The 15,930-nt window shown below is 52.0% G+C and overlaps 1 protein-coding gene across 2 annotated transcripts in view; it reads right to left on the reverse strand.

The window, feature by feature from the left end:
* Positions 1–15,930, reverse strand: part of SPTBN4 (spectrin beta, non-erythrocytic 4) — a 109,272-nt gene that overhangs the window by 19,216 nt on the left and 74,126 nt on the right. For both annotated transcript variants that reach the window (XM_035118507.3, XM_088671247.1), the window contains exons 22-27: positions 13,244–13,468; positions 10,430–10,519; positions 9,127–9,405; positions 7,745–7,875; positions 4,856–5,060; positions 2,837–3,214 (exon numbers count right to left, since the gene is read on the reverse strand). In XM_035118507.3, the coding sequence (XP_034974398.3) occupies positions 2,837–3,214; positions 4,856–5,060; positions 7,745–7,875; positions 9,127–9,405; positions 10,430–10,519; positions 13,244–13,468 (1,308 nt within the window). The remainder of the gene's footprint in view (positions 1–2,836; positions 3,215–4,855; positions 5,061–7,744; positions 7,876–9,126; positions 9,406–10,429; positions 10,520–13,243; positions 13,469–15,930) is intronic.

The following is a 15,930-nucleotide window of genomic DNA, read 5'->3' on the forward strand; positions in this document are numbered from 1 at the left end:
GGGGGTTCACTGCACCCCTGGGAGGGAAGGGGGCCTCGTGGGGCAGGCAGCGCTCTCTCCTCCTGGGCGGAAAGGGGGCAGGGAAGCCGCGGTCTCATAAGGGGAGTGTGCTGGGTCAGGCCAATGGCCCATCTAGCCCAGGATCCTGTCCTCACATTGCCAAATCCCCCATAGGAATCGAGATAGAGTGCCTCTGGGCCTGGAGGTTCCATCAGAACACGAAAGGACTGGATGCTGGATTAGGCCAGATCTGGTCCAGCATCCTGTTCTCACAGTGGCCAGCCAGATGCTGAGGATGGGGAGCCTCCAAGCAGGATTCGAGCACCTGAGACCTTTCCCCTTCCTTCTGGTATTTGGAAGTGTTTGGTATTTGGAAGTGTTGCTGCCTCCCCCAAGATGTAATTCAAGATGTGATTATTCTACTTTAAGCAGGCACCGCTTCCCCCAAAGCATCCTGGGAACTGCAGTTTGTTGAGGATGCATGGCTTGGCGAGCAGGCAGGGAAGAGGAGTCTCCTAAAAACTCTCAGCGCCCTTAGAAAACTACAGCTCCCATAATTCTTTGAGAGAAGCCAGGACTGTTTAAAGCAGAGTCATCGTGAAGCTAACAATATAGGAAGAGCTTCTGGATCAGGCCAATGGTCCGTCTAGTCCAGCATCCTGGCCTCATGGTGGCCAACGAGATACCCAAAGGGAAACCCACCAGCAGGGGCAGATTTCAAGAGCAACAGTCTCGACCCTGTAGTGCAGTGGTTCCCAACAGGTGGTCCGTGGATCATGTTCCAGAATGTTTTTATTCTGGGACACATCCACCACATGTGGAAAAGATTCTCATCCTTACGGTTGCACCTCCAACATTTACTACTAATCTTTTTTTTATAGCCAATTTTGCTGGGGTAAGGTACCACTGGTACATCACCTTTAGAAGGTCTTCTTTGATCATATAACCAGCCGTGAATCTGATGTCCTCCTTCCAGAGGTGGGAAAAACTCTGGACTTAAATTTTACAGCGCGTTAAACTTTGAAAGAAAACTCCATGAAGATGCTTTGTCACTGGTACCCGACACCCAGCAAGCTAGCAAAAATGTACAGAACCAGCTCCAACTTGTGTTGGAAATGTAAAGAAAGAGAGGGAACTATGTACCATGTGTGGTGGAAATGCAGAAAGGTAAAGGGATTTTGGGAAATGATCTACATAGTGGATTCCAACAACTGGGATTCGGAATAATTGCTGCCTCCAACCGTGCCATCCGGAGTAGACGCCATTTGTCCAATCCTGTTTTAAAGCCATCCGAGTCAGTGGCCATCCCTGCCTCTTGTGGCAGCGAGTTCCATAGGCTAACTATGCGCTGCTTTAAAGGTATGATGCGAATGACCAGAAGCTTTCTTATTGGCTATAGTGGGTAAAGAGATACCGAGACAAGATAAAAAAAAAACTCTTCATGTATGCAGCAACTGCAGCAAGAATTCTGCTAGCCCAAAAATGGAAACAGCATGGAATACCAACAAAAGAAGAGTGGCAGATGAAGAGGATGAACTTTGCAGAACTGGCGAAACTGACGGGAAGAATCCGGAACCAGCGAGACCAAGCATTCCAAAAGGACTGGAATAAATTTATATTTATATTTGAAAGACAACTGTAAGCAATTAACGTCACTAGCAGGGTTATCAGAAGATTTGTAAGTTGAAATTACTACCTACAGTGGTACCTCGCAAGACGAAATTAATTCGTTCCACGAGTCATTTCGTATTGTGAAAATTTCGTCTTGCAAAGCGCGGTTTCCCATAGGAATGCATTGAAATTTAATTAATGCGTTCCTATGGGCAAAAAAAAGCGCAAAAAAAGGTGCCGACTCACCCGGCACGGCCGGAAGTTTTTAAGGCTCTGAGGAGGGGATAGCAGGAGGAGGGCCAGGGAGAGGCTCCCTCCCTCCTTCCCCAGCAGCCGTTTGCGCGCCCAACCAGACGGCCACTCTCCCGTTCGTGCTCCTTCCCTGCTTCGTCTTGTGAAGCACGGCCATAGGAAACTTCGTCTTGCGAGTCTCAAAAAAACTCACAAAATGCTTTCGTCTTGCGGGTTTTTCTTTGTGCGAGGCGTTCGTCTAGCGAGGTATCACTGTATTCAGGTTGAGTAATGTAATATCTTAGGTAATGATATAACAAGAATAGGAAAGGAAGTGAAATTCAAAGATGCAAAATTAAAGTTTGTATACCACTAGACGGGAAGTCAATAGGCTCAGTTTGAGCCAAAGAGGTTTAAAAAGAAGATATGATGTTACGCAATGTGATTATATGTAAAACTAATACAAATTATTATAAACAAAATAAATAAATAAATGTAGGATGTGAATTCAGGATGTATGGAAATGAGTGCTGGACCATAAAGAAGGCTGATCGCCGAAGAATTGATGCTTTTGAATTATGGTGCTAGAGGAGACTCTTGAGAGTCCCATGGACTGCAAGAAGATCAAACCTGCTCACTGGAAGGACAGACCGTGAAGCTGAGGCTCCAATACTTTGGCCACCTCATGAGAAGAGAAGACTCCCTGGAAAAGACCCTGATGTTGGGAAAGATGGAGAGCACAAGGAGAAGGGGACGACAGAGGACGAGATGGTTGGGCAGTGTTCTCGAAGCTACCAACATGAGTCTGACCAAACTGCGGAAGGCAGTGGAAGGCAGGAGTGCCTGGCGTGCTCTGGTCCATGGGGTGACGAAGAGTTGTACATGACTAAACTACTAAACAACCACAACAGGATGTGCCTGGGGCCTCACCCTTACACACACACACACACACACACACACACACACACACACACACACACACACACTGCCTCACCTGCGTCACCAAGACCTGGACGTCGTGCTCGAAGGAGCTGAGCATTCTCTGGAGGGTGCCGGCCGATGTCTTGGCCTCGCGAGCCGTGACCTCTGGCAGGCGCTGCTTCTTCTCCTCGATCTGGGAGAGGACGTCCTTGCAGTCGCTGAAGAACTTGTGCAGCTCGTGGGAGGCGGCCAACATCTGGGCCCGCGTCTCCATCAGCTCCAGCAGGTCGGCCCAGGCCTCGTTCACCCCGTCCTTCCACTCGGCGATGGTGGCGGCGTCGGCGTGGCCGTAGTCAATCAGCTCGTCCACCATCTGGTTGACGGCCGAGATCCTCTCATTCCCGATGCTGCCCGTCTCGCTGGCAAACTCGGTGAACTTCTCCTGCAGCAGCTGCGGGGAATCGGAAAGTCGTATGGTACAACAGCCGCTGGGATTTTACTAGCCCCCAAATGGAAAGAGGACAAGATACCAATGAAAGAAGAATGGCAAGTTCATTAAAAAAACTTTTTTAAAAAAATGCCTGCTCCAAAGGTCTTATCTTCCTACACTAGGGATTATATAGCTATTCCTGAAATTTCATGCATATCAGTTAATATCTTGACCCTCCTCCACAAAAATAGCTGTTTACTTGGCCGTTTTCCTATGACGTGAAGGCTGAAATTTCAGTTCAGTGGAGCAGGGTCAAGATATTAACTGATATGCATGAAATTTTATATAATCCCTAGTGTAGTAAGGTAAGACCTTTGGAGCAGGCATTTTTTTTAAAAAAAGGTTTTTTTATGAACCGCCCTAACGGCAAGTCAAACTTATGGAATATGCAGAAATGGCGAAACTCGCGGGAAGATTCAAGAGACAATGGTAATAGAGACATTAAAAAGGATTGGGAATCGTTCATGCTGTGTCTACAGAAATACTGTAAAGAAATGGACTGATCAGCAGGATTTGAGTAAACACTTACAATTAAGAAAACAAATGTAAAGATCAAGAAAGAACAAGTTGGAAACTAATCAAGTGTCAGATAAAATTGGAAAGAAAATATGGTACAAATAAGTGCTAAGAACATAAGAGCATTTAATTAAAAGATTAACAAAATTTGGGGGAAATAAATTAAGCGAAAGTCACAAACATTTAATGAACCTGAAGGGGAAGAAGAACATTGTACGGTTGGAAGGGACACCCAGGTTCATCCAGCCCAACCCCCTGTAATGCAGGAATTGCAGCTGAAGTGCAAAGCGGGGCCAGGTGGGGAACTAGACAGAGAAACTGCAAGTCCTCTGTCCCCTGGATGCTGTAACTGTGCTGCCAGCGGAGCAGAGCTGCAAGAGAAAGGCACTCTGTACATGCTCACTGCAGTTAAGCAAAAGCACTAGGCTTAAAAATAATAATGATAATAATAACAATAGCAAGACATATACAACACAGAGAGTTGCAGTCAAATAACTTTTGCTCAAAATACACCCATGGAAATTAATGGACCTAAGTGAGTCATGGCTATTGGTCTCAATGGGTCTACTCTAAATAAAAGTTAGCTGAACACGACCCTTAATTTTTACATATCTGCCTTTGCTTTTCTGTCTGTAAGACTTACATCAAATAAATAAATAAATAAATAAATAAATAAATCTATTATTATTTATTCCAGGCATCCCCAAACTTTGGCCCTCCAGATGTTTTGGACTACAATTCCCATCTTCCCAGACCACTGATCCTGTTAGCTAGGGATCATGGGAGTTGTAGGCCAAAACATCTGGAGGGCCGCAGTTTGGGGATGCCTGATTTATACCCTGCCCATCCGGCTGGGCATAAATCTGCAACAAATCTGTTGACAATAAATAAATGGACAAATATTTAAGATATTTCATAAGGCCTGTATAAATCAAACTAAAGCTGCTCTTCTGAACCGCTTTTTTTGCAATCAAGCAGCAAATATATTCTCACGAAAGAGATAAATACGAATAAAGTGAGAAGGAGGCAGCGGCCAGGGGGCAGCTCCCCGAGTGCAGAGGGGCCCCGTCCGCCCCCTTGTCTCACCGTGACGTGTTCGTAGTCCTGGCCCAGCTCCGGGGAACCGGCCACCACTTCCTTCTCGGCGATCCAGTGCTCCAGCTCGTCCACCTCGCGGCTCAGCTGGTAGAGCCAGTACTGCTGCTCCAGCCGGGCCTTGCGCTCCTCCACCAGGTCCTTCAGGGAGACGTAGAGGCGGTCCACTTGCGACTGGCGCCGGCTGATCTGCTCGCTGCCAGGAAAAGGCCCGTCAGAGGGGAGGGCAGCAGGGGGCCGGGCGACATATACCGCATTTCCCCGTGTATCAGGTGAGGTTTTTGGACTCAAAAATCATGTCCAAAAACTGGGGCCGTCCTATACATGGATAGTGGCGTGGAGGAGAAGCACACCTGCCAAGTCTCCCGCTGAAAAATGCGGTATCAGCAGCGGTGCGGCACCGGAAGTCACTTCTACGCATGTCCGGACATGCGTAGAAGCAACGTCCGGTGCCGGCGCCGCCCAATTTCCGGTGCCCTTACATGGGTAGCGCGGCACCGGAAGTCGCTTCTACGCATGTCCGGACATGCGTAGAAGCGACTTCCGGTGCCGCGCTACCCATGTATGGGCACCGGAAACCGGGCAGCGCCAGGACCCAAAATGGAGCCTCCCTGGCAGGTAGGGAATCCGGGGGATTTACAGGATTTTTCCCAATCCAGAATGCCAGCGGGAAACAGTTTAAAATATGGGGGTTTCCCGCGAAAAACGGGAGACTTGGCAGCTATGAGAGGAAGTGGCGTTCCTCCGATGCTGCTGCGGGCGGGAAACAATCTAGGGAGCATTTCCTGCCTGCCAGCAGATTGTGGCGGGGGAAGAAGCTGCGCGTCCGCCAGCCAGCTGGTTGGTGGCGCACGCTCTAGGGAGCAGTGGCATGGGGGGGAGTGGCTGCCCACTTTGCCAACCCCCAGCAACGCCCTGCTGGGGCGATGGCGCGCGTGCAATCCCCCCCCCTAAGAAAAGCTCGGCAACTTTGGGCCATCTCCCCTCATTTTCTTCAAATTCAGTCCGCCCAAATAGGGGGCCTTTTATACACGGGGGCATCTTATAGACGGGAAAATACGGTAGTTTCCAACATGGTGATACATCACCAACTAAACATCGCAATATGCCGATATATCATGATGTCTGAAATAGGGATGGAGCCGTGCAGAGGCTTGGGGAAGTTTTTAATATTTAATGCTGTATTGTTTTTAACATTCAGCCACATGGGCAGGGTATAAATAATAAATTATTATTATTATTATTATTATTGGCTGGCTTTGTGGTTTTTCCCACATCATGACTTGCAGGGACCTGCCCAGTGATGGCGAACCTATGACACGCGTGTCAGACGTGACACGCAGAGCCCTCACTGCTGGCACGCGCCCCATTGGCCCATTCGCGCTGTTGTTGTCCCCCCCCCATTTGTTCTCCCACTCCTCCGCTGTTAAAACCCGGGTCCTTTTTTGTTGTTGTTGTTGCTGGTAGCCAGAGATTGGTTTTTTCTGTTTTTTCTGGCGCTTTGGCAGACTATGATTGGGTGTAACAGCGTTCGTTTTTTAACCCGTTCTGTGCTGGGTTTTTTGGCGCTTTGGCAGACTATGTCGGTGATGTGTGTTAGTTCCAGCGAAGGTATTATTCATCATTTATTTCTGTTCTCTTCCCCCCCCCCAAAAGCACAGCAGCTTTGGGGCTGCACCCCCCAAAAAAACCCCTCCAAAACTTTGGTCAGCAGCTCCCCCCAAAAAGCTCAACAACTCTGGGCACTGTGTGATAAATAAGGGGTTTTTGGTTTGGTTTGTTTAAATAATTAGTTTTTGGTTTATTAAATAGTTATATATTACAATTATACATTTTTGTTACCGTATTTAAACTATAAATATCGCAAAATTATGGTTTTTGTCTCGAAGTGACACACCACCCGAGTTATGCTCGGGTTTTTTGGCGAATTTTGAAACACCAAGCTCAAAAGGTTGCCCATCACTGGACCTGCCCTTCAGATTCGCTGCCCCCCGCATGAGGCAGGGAGAGTGATTTTTGCACAGCACACACAGAGACATCATGATTCGTGATACGCCATATTTTTTCCATGTATAAAACAGTTTTTTGCCCCCAAAATCAGCCTCAAAAGTTAGGAGCGACTTATATGAGGGTCATGCTGAGGGGCGATGAGTGAATGGTTGTAGCTGTGAGCCCAAGGTGGTCCGCGGTGATTGGGTGGGCAATTGGTGGCTGTGTCAAGGGCTGCTGTCTATTGGCTGCAGCTGTTGCAATCAGGAGTGCGATTGGCGGGTAGCTAATACAGTGGAACCTCGGTTTATGACTACCTCCGTTTACGGATGCTTCGGAGAGCGAACACCGCGGACCTGGAAGTGTTTACATCCGGGTTCCGCGGCGTCGGATGCGCAGAAGCGATCTGTGTAGCGTGCGCAGAAGCACTGTATCACCGCTTCGTGCACGCGCAGAAGCTTGCCTTCGGCGAGCGAACGCCTCCGAGGTACCACTGTAGGGTTTTTTTTGTGGTTATTTGCTGTATTCCAGCAGGGGAGCGAATTTTGACATTATCCCCTCAAAATATAGGTCACGAACTGTGTGCAATCCCCCCCCTAAGAAAGCTCAACAACTGTAGGCATTCCCCCCAAGAAATATTAACAAGCCTTGGCAACCTCCCCCCATTTTCTAAATTTTGATTCCCCCAAAATAGGGGGCGTCTTATACATGGGGACATGTTACACATGGGAAAATATGGTATTTTTCCAGGTCAAAATTTATGAAACCAATATCATGATATGGACTTCAAATGGAGGATATTTCACTATCTTGCCCAGCCCTAGTGGAGAGGGGGCTAGGGTGAAGTGGGGTGGGTGGAGAAGGCGGTGGTGGTGGGGAAAGCCAGCCTACCTGTCTGGGTGCCCCAGCTCCAGCAGTGCCCGGCACTGTCGCGACAGCTGCGCGATGGTCTCGGCGTAGTTCTCGACCGTCTGTTCCATCATCAGGTGTTTCTTCAGGAGCTGGAGGGTGCTCTGTTCGTCCTGAGAGGATGGAGGAAGGGGCGTAAGGACACCGGGAGAGCCAGAGGGGAGCCCACCCAGCCCAGCCTCCTCTTCACACAAGGGGCCTGAGATCCTTAAGGGCCGAGGAATCCAGATAGACTGCCTCTGGGGCTGGAGGTTCCATCAGAAGAGCCCGGATGCTGCATCAGGCCAAAGGGGGGACCATAGAGAGCTCAACGTCCTGGTTGCACAGTGGGAAACTTGTAAGCAGGATTCGAGCGCTAGAGCAAATGGTGGGATGTGATACGTAAGTAGCAGTCAACTACAACATTCCTTGTTTTCCTAGAGGGGACATGCGGGGGAATGTTTGGTCCAGCGAGTCAAAAACTTCCTGTTTCCTCCTGGGCCTGGGACATACTTCCTCTTGCATGGGACTAGAGGTGGGCGTGGCCTTACCTGTCCAGGTAACAAAAGCACAAGGCATGCAGCACCCTCTCTCCTCTCTTTTGGACTTCATCATTGGAGCAACAGCTCTCTTCTTCTTCTTTTTTGCCAGAGATGCTCTGTTGGCTTTTCGAAGTGACTATCTCCATATGGGATAGACTCATATGTATATACAGTGGACCCTCCAGATATGAATTAAATTCGTTCTGGGGGTCCGTCCGCCACCTGAAAAGTCCATAGGCAGAGGTGCCGCTTCTGCACACGTGTGTGGCACGATTGAACGCTTCTGCACATGTGCGGGCAGTGGAACCCGGAAGTATACACTTCCGGGTTTGCCGCGTTCGTAACCCGAAAGTTACGTATCCAGAGCGGAACCTAGCTAGAGGGCCCACTGCACTTCTGTAACTAAGTCTGGCTTCAGGGATCCACCTGTGAACTGATGATGCTGTGAGTAAACTACTTTGATATACCAGTATCTTAAATAAGATTGTGGCGTGTTTATTCTTTTAAGAGAGCAATAAGAGCTCTTGCCAGGAATTTATATTGAGAAGCTTAAACAAGTTTGCAACCTGCTACCCACTGTGTGTTTAAAGGGGAATGTTTAAAACTCTGCTAAGTTATGGAACTTGCTAGCGCAAGTTGGGAAGGATATTAATAAACAATATATCCTCTCCTGCCTCCCTGAACATTCCCACACAAACCCCCCTCCCAGAAGCCCCGTGAATTTATCCCGTCCCGGACCAAGGGATGGGGACTCGGCCTGCCCAACGCAGCTACCCGCCTCTCCCCCGGCCCAAAATGTGGGCATCCCCAGGCCCCTCCCCGCTCCCCCTGCCCTTTCCCCACCTTGCCCTTCTCCTCGTTCATCATGAAGAGCTCCTGCTCACTCAGCCAGGCCTCCACCTCGGCCACGTCAAAATAGAACTGCTCCACCTGATAGGTGGCGTCCAGCAGGTGCTGCCGCTGCTCGGCCTCTTCCTGGAGGGCGCCCCACATCTCCGAGAGCTTCTCCAGCAGCAGCCGCACGGGGTCCACCTCGGGGGTCTTGATGGTGGCGATGCCCCGGGCGCGCTCAAGGACGTCGTCCATGCGGGGCTTGTGCACCTGGATCTCTCGGCGGAGGTTCTGGCGACCGGGAAAAGGGAGAGGCTTTCAAATTATTATCAAGGGTTTTTAATGTTTACACTGGTACCCCACTGGTCCTCCAAGGAGCTCAAGGTGGCTTTCGTGGCTCTTTCCCCTTAGACATTTAACCCCCACAACAACATCCCTGTGAGGTAGGCTGGGCTGAGAGTAAGGGACCGGCCCACAAGGTCATGGCCAAGGGGAGGATTTGAACCTGGGTCTCCTAATCCAACATTCTAACCCAGGGCCGGATTGAGGTTTGATGAGGCCCTCAGCTCCTGAAGGGAATGGGGCCCTTTCTATGTCCAGCTGTCCTTTGTCCACAACAAATTGTCCCTGTTTTTTGTGTTGAATATATGCTAGATGGTAATTTATGGATTGAATAGGTATCTCAAGCCATTTGCACAGGATGCCCTGCAACCAGTCCATGCAGAATGTAGGCACCCTATATATAGAAAGGAGCAAACCAGGGATATTTAAGGGAGCAGGCGGGGCCCATGACTTACATCCCAGGAGCCCACACAACACAAAACACTGTTGCTGGATGTAGGTTTTATTTTGTTTGTTTCTTATCTTACATTTTGGAAATGTACACCCAGTTTATATTTTTGGGGCCCCCAAGAGAGGGGGGCCCTAAGCTAGAGCTTGCTTAGCTTATACGTCAATCCGACCCTTGTCTGTGGGCGCCCTGAGAGGCAGGTCTTGAAGGACACTTTTGGGGAGCCCCAAGAGAGTGGGGCGTGAAGCTATAGCTTGTTCAGCTTATATGTAAATCCGGCACTGCTCTAACCACTACACCACACTGTCTCTCTATGGCCCAGAAGGAACTGTTCAGATGGTAGCGGCACCTCTGAGTTTGGGGCTCTCCTAGGCCACCAGCCCCTGCTTTTCTGAAGGCTGCCATGGCAACATCCAGGACAAAACGGGCCTCCCCATCGTTCTCTCCCCCCCCATCCTGGGGAGAGGGGGCTCCCCAACACCTCCCACAAACTCTGCCCCCCATGACTTCCTCTTCACACCACACCTGATTCTTCTTGATGAACTGCTGGACCGTTTGCAAGTTGCTCCCGTGATCCTTCAACGTGGCCAAGGGAAGCCGGTCCTGAACCCAGATCTAGAAGCATGTCAGGGAGAAAAACAAAAGTGCCCCCCCCCCATTAGTACAATTCCTAATGGGGATCATCAACAGAAGTGAAGGAGGGACAGCCCCCCTTGGCATCGGAACCAAAAGCAAAGGTGCAAAGAGGTCCCATCACATTTGGGGGAGACTCGTCGCTTCCAACAAGAGACACCTTACTCCCAACGGCTCTATTTCCAGAAGAGAACTTGGCCACCTTCCTCTCCCTGCTGCTTGGCCTTGGCTTGTGGGGGCGGGGGCTGGCAAGTGGAAAACTAGCCCGGTAGCCTGCACAACCCAGATTTTTTTGCCCCTTGGTTCTACGTGGCTGCAGGAGAGCAGTTGAGGAAGAGCCCTGTGCAGCCTGAAAGCTTGCTTCTGTGGGATGGCATCTACCGAGAGCAGTCAAGGACAACATTCCTTGTAATGCTAGAGAAGACATGTGGGGAAATGTTTAGTGCTCCAGCCAGGCAAAAACTTCCTGTTTCCTCCTGGCTGGAGCACCGTTCCTATGCATGTGACTAGAGGTGGGCATGATCTCACCTGTCCAGGTAACAAAAGGACGAGTCCCGCGGCACCCTTCTTTCTTTTTGACTTCCTTCTTCGTTTGACCAGCTTCTAGCTAGGACTGCTCTGCTATCTCTCAGCTAGCAGAAGTACAGTACTGGGATTATCCCCCCATATGGGGTTGATCCACATGCACATATTTGTAACTAAGCCTGCCTTCAGGGATGTGAACTTCTCTTATTGTCTTTGAATAAGATTGTGGTGTCTTTACTCTTTTAAGAGGGATTCAAGGGAATTTGCCAGGAACACAGGGGCGTAGCCAGTATGAAAATTAGGGGGGGCAAGGGGCGGGACCAAGGGGCGGGACCAAGGGGCGGGGGAGGGGCCACAGTGGGGCAAGGAAAACTCTCTTCTCCCTTGCCAGCTTTCCCTCCACCCGCCCCAGCGATTGCGGAGGGGGAGGAGGGGATCGGAGCAGCACGATTTCGGGCTGCTCCGACCCCCTCCTCCCCCTCCTCGAACGGCAGGGGCAAGGGGGCGCCAGGATCAGCCCGAAATCGGGCTGCTCCGATCCCCTCCTCCCCCTCTGCGATCGCCGGGGCGGGCGGAGGGCAAGCCCCAGAGCCGCGCAAAGCGTTTGGCTGGCTTTCCCTCCGCCTGCCCCACAGCCAGCTGGCTAGAAGGGACGTCTCCCTTCTCCCTTGCTAGCTGTGGGGCGGGCGGAGGGAAAGCCAGCCAAACGCTTTACTTGCGCGGCTCTGGGGCTTGCCCTCCGCCCGCCCCACAGCCAGCCAGGGAGAAGGGAGACGGCACTGGGTGGGCAGCAGGGCAGGCTGGCCAGCGGCTCTGCTTCTAGGGGGGGCAATTGCCCCCTCCTGCCCCCCTGCCTACGCCCATGCAGGAATATACAATTCAATCTGAGGCAGACTGAATTGTATAAAAACGAGAGGCTCACACGAGCCTGCAACCAGCTATCTGCTGTGTAAAGGGGAATGCACTCTGCAAAGTAAAGGAACTAGCAACGCAAGTTAGGAAGGATATTAATAAACAATATATCCTCTCCTGCCACCCTGAGCATTTCCACACTAAATCCCAGCAAGGCGGAGAGAGATCGGTTCATGTAGCGTCTGCTTGGGTTATGCAAGGCTCTCTGCCTTGCTCGAGATGCTCACGCAAGATGTTGCAGGGCCACTGGAGATTCCCAGAAGATCTTGCAAGAGCATCCCTGGCTTCCCAGACCCTGCGCACGGAGCAGGACATCCTCCCCTAGGGTGCCATTTTGGTCTTTGCCGCAGGCAGCAAAATGCCTTGATCTGACTCGGGGCTCGGGCTCTGGGAGTAGGAGGAATTCTCTCCCCCCCCCACTAGCCCCAGGGTGGCACCAATGGTTTGGGGGTATACGTGATTTTTGCGGAATCCTTGGAACTGAACCTCCATGGAAGATGTGACAGGACTGTGCTACTAGGCCATGGGTAGGAAAACTAAGGCCTGGGGGCCGGATCCGGGCCAATCTTCTTAATCCAGCCCACGGACGGTCCGGGAATCAGCGTGTTTTTACACGGGTGGAATGCGTGCTTTTATTTAAAATGCATCTCTGGGTTATTTGTGGAGCATAGGAATTCTTTCATTTTTTTCCCCCTCCAAAATATAGTCCGGCCCCCCACAAGGTCTGAGGGACAGTGGACCGGCCTCCTGCTGAAAAAGTTTGCTGATCTCTGTACTAGGCAGTCCTGACAAAGGCCACCGTCCCTCGTGGTCAGTGCTTCTTGTTTGGTGGTGCCATTGCAGCTTCTGCAGCTTCCATCATACAAGCTCAACCTCCAAAGCCCCCAGGAAGCAGCCTTTGCCCCCAACCCCAAAGGCTGTGAGCCCCCAATGCACCTGGGGCCGCTCCTCCCTGCAGGGATGTGCATAGTTACTTTTATATACTTTACACAAGATGGTGGCATGTTTATTCTTTTAAGAGGGATATAAAGGGGACTTACCAGGAACCTAATATTGAGAGGCTTAAACAAGCCTGCAACCAGCTACCTGCTGTGTGTTTAAAAGGGGAATGTAAAACTCTGCTAAGTTATAGAACTTGCTAGCGCAAGTTAGGAAGGATATTAACAAACAATATATCCTCCCGCCTTCCTGAACATCCCCACAATCGGAAGTGCTCCCTCCCTCCCTCCTGGTTTCAGATTTGCCCCCTTCCCTCCGTGCCCCACTTACGATCTCGTCCTCCAGGTCGTGGCTGACTTGGTGCACCTCCTTGGAGGCCAGCAGGATCCTCCGGCGCTCCTTGAGGGGCTCGATGAGGCGGACGATGCGGGTGCCCACGGCGTTCTGCCGCTCGTCCACCATCTCCTTGCTGGTGGCCTCCAAGGGCAGGGTGGCCACCTGGGCCTGCAGCTCGCCCACCTCCTTGTACCATTCCTCCACCTGCGTCTCCATCGTCTGCAAGACAGAGAGGAGGAGGAGGAAGAGGAGGAGGAGAAACAGGAGGGGGCTGGGCTGGGCCAGGAGGGGCTCCGCCAGTGGCCGCCCACCCAGGAAGCCTAGGAAGAGGCAAGTGCAGGCAAAAGGCAGGAGGGAAAACACCCCGTCTCCTCCAAGCTCTCTGCCGGGTTCTTTTCTATGGGGCTGGGTCTCTCTCTCTCCAGGGCTGCCCCTGGCTCCTGTTTGCATGCTCAAAATGGGAGGCGTCCGCCCCGTTCTCAGGGCACACCTGCACTCCCAGCCCAAGCCAGCCTGACTTGCTGTCGGCATCCCCCCTCCTCCCTGGGAGCCATGGGGCAGGCAGGGTCTTGAGCAGAAATCCTCAGCACCCTCTGGGATCTGCTCATCCCAGGGCCCCTAAAATCAGATGCCCGGAGAACGACGACGGAAGCCTGCGGCTGTCCCCTCCTCCACCTACGGAGCAACCTGGACCTCCAAGCTCCCCTGTCTGTCTGCACAGCGGCAGGATCAGGGCCATTGCCGGTGCATTTGCTGAACAATGGCTGACCCACATGCTTGGGGGTGGTGGAAGAGTGGTATAGATGGCAACCTTCAAGAGCCTTTTCTCCTGGCACCCATTCACCAGGGGAGCCTCCGGCCACCATCCTGAGTGAGGCCCATGTCCCTCTGCCCCGCCCCGGTGCTACCACTGCCCCCCACCGAGCCCAGACTACCAAGCGCAGCACGTTGGGAAGGAGGCTTGGCGCCATGGAGGGAGGGAGCAGGCAGGCAGGCAAGCGTTTCTTGGCAGCTGGCGAAAGTTCATGGGAAACATGAGAAAAAGAAGAAACCAGATGGAGGAGAAACAAGGGGAAAAGGGGGAAGGAGATGGGTCTCTGCGTCCGTCCCCTCCCATTCCATCATCTCCTTGGGGAAAGGGGGGAAAGGAAAGCAGAAATGCAAAAAAGGCGAGACAGATGGAGTCAAAGAAAAGGGCTACCGTACCGCCATGCAGCGTGATGAGACAAACCGCACACTAGGATGTGATGAGCAATGGCCGCCTCTGCCCTGCCGGGGGCTGCTGGGGAGGGAAAAGGGAGAGGTTGGTGTGAGGGGGGGGAAGGCGGCTGGCCGGCCAGCCCCCTGGGCTGCCCCTCACCCTCCCCAGATGGCGCGTGGCTTCCAAGGGGAGGAGGGGGAAGCAAGGCCCAGGCCCCCCACAGCCCCAGGGGAAAGCAGCATCCCTACCCCCACCCCCGAGAGGCACCCACTCTACTCCTCCCCCCCTGCAACTGCTTGGGTCTCTGACCTCGACTGTCTCTTCATTGCATTTCTTTCCCAGCTGTTCCTCCAAGGGGGGGTCAGGGCAGCATACCTGGTCTCCTCCCCCCCCCATTTTATCTTCACAACAACCCTGTGCGGGAGGCTGGGCTGAGAGGCAGAGAATGAGATCGAGGTCACACCCAGGGAGCTTCATAGCCAGGGGTGGAGGCGGAATTTGAACCCTGGTCTCTCCCAGGTCTTCCTTCTCCTGCAGTCTCGCCACTAAGCCACCACTGGCTCCAGTTTTCAGCTCGGTAAAGCAAGAGGGATTGGACTTTTTAAATTCAGAAGTGCCCCTCCCCGGGCTAAATAAAGGGTTGGCTTTGCCTGGTGTTGACAGAGAGCCCCACCCCACCCACTGCAGGGGTGTGTGCAGTCTCACGGACCCACAAATCAAAGGGAAAACTTTTAAAAAAACACCTACCCTCTTCCCAGCCTCTCTTGAAGAAAACCTTGCGGAGAAGGGGTTAGGGCAGGATCTGCCCCCCCCCCGAGAGACCCCCTGTGCAGCCAAAGCAGCAGCTGTTTCTCTCCTGCCCCATCCCTCCCCCCCAATTCAGCTGCCAAGCCCTACCCAAGATCTGAAAACAGGAGGTTGTGATGGCCACCAAGAGAGAGAGATTGAAAAGAGACTAAATCAGGCATCCCCAAACTGCGGCCCTCCAGATGTTTTGGCCTACAACTCCCATGATCCCTAGCTAAGAGGACCTGTGGTCAGGGATTATGGGAATTGTAGTCCAAAACATCTGAAAGGCCGAAGTTTGGGGATGCCTGGACTAAAGCGTAGAAAGGAAGCATCTCAGGGAGAAAGACTCCAGGGCCCACTTTCTTCCTTGCAGCACTAGCTTTCCACGCAGAGGGATCCACACAGGATCACTCACTTCCCTTCAACGCAGAAAACTTGCGTGGCAGGAAGGAGGCTGGGCTGGAGCCCTCATCCTTGAGATGCTAGCTGTCTATTTGGCAAGCCATTTCTTTGTATGGAGGGACAGCCCCTCAAAGCTTCACGCCAGGAGGGGTCACCTGGGGACGTGGAGTATGGGGCCATCAATATACAGACACCCCCCCCCCCGCTCTTCCAGCACATCTCAAGAGACCGTCAGAAGTTCAGAGTCTGGAGATTACAGTGGTACCTTGGTTCTCAAACGCTTTGGTTC

Source organism: Zootoca vivipara, chromosome 6, assembly GCF_965207765.1.
Source record: "Zootoca vivipara chromosome 6, rZooViv2.hap1.1, whole genome shotgun sequence".
In the NCBI taxonomy this organism is placed as follows: Eukaryota; Metazoa; Chordata; class Lepidosauria; order Squamata; family Lacertidae; genus Zootoca; species Zootoca vivipara.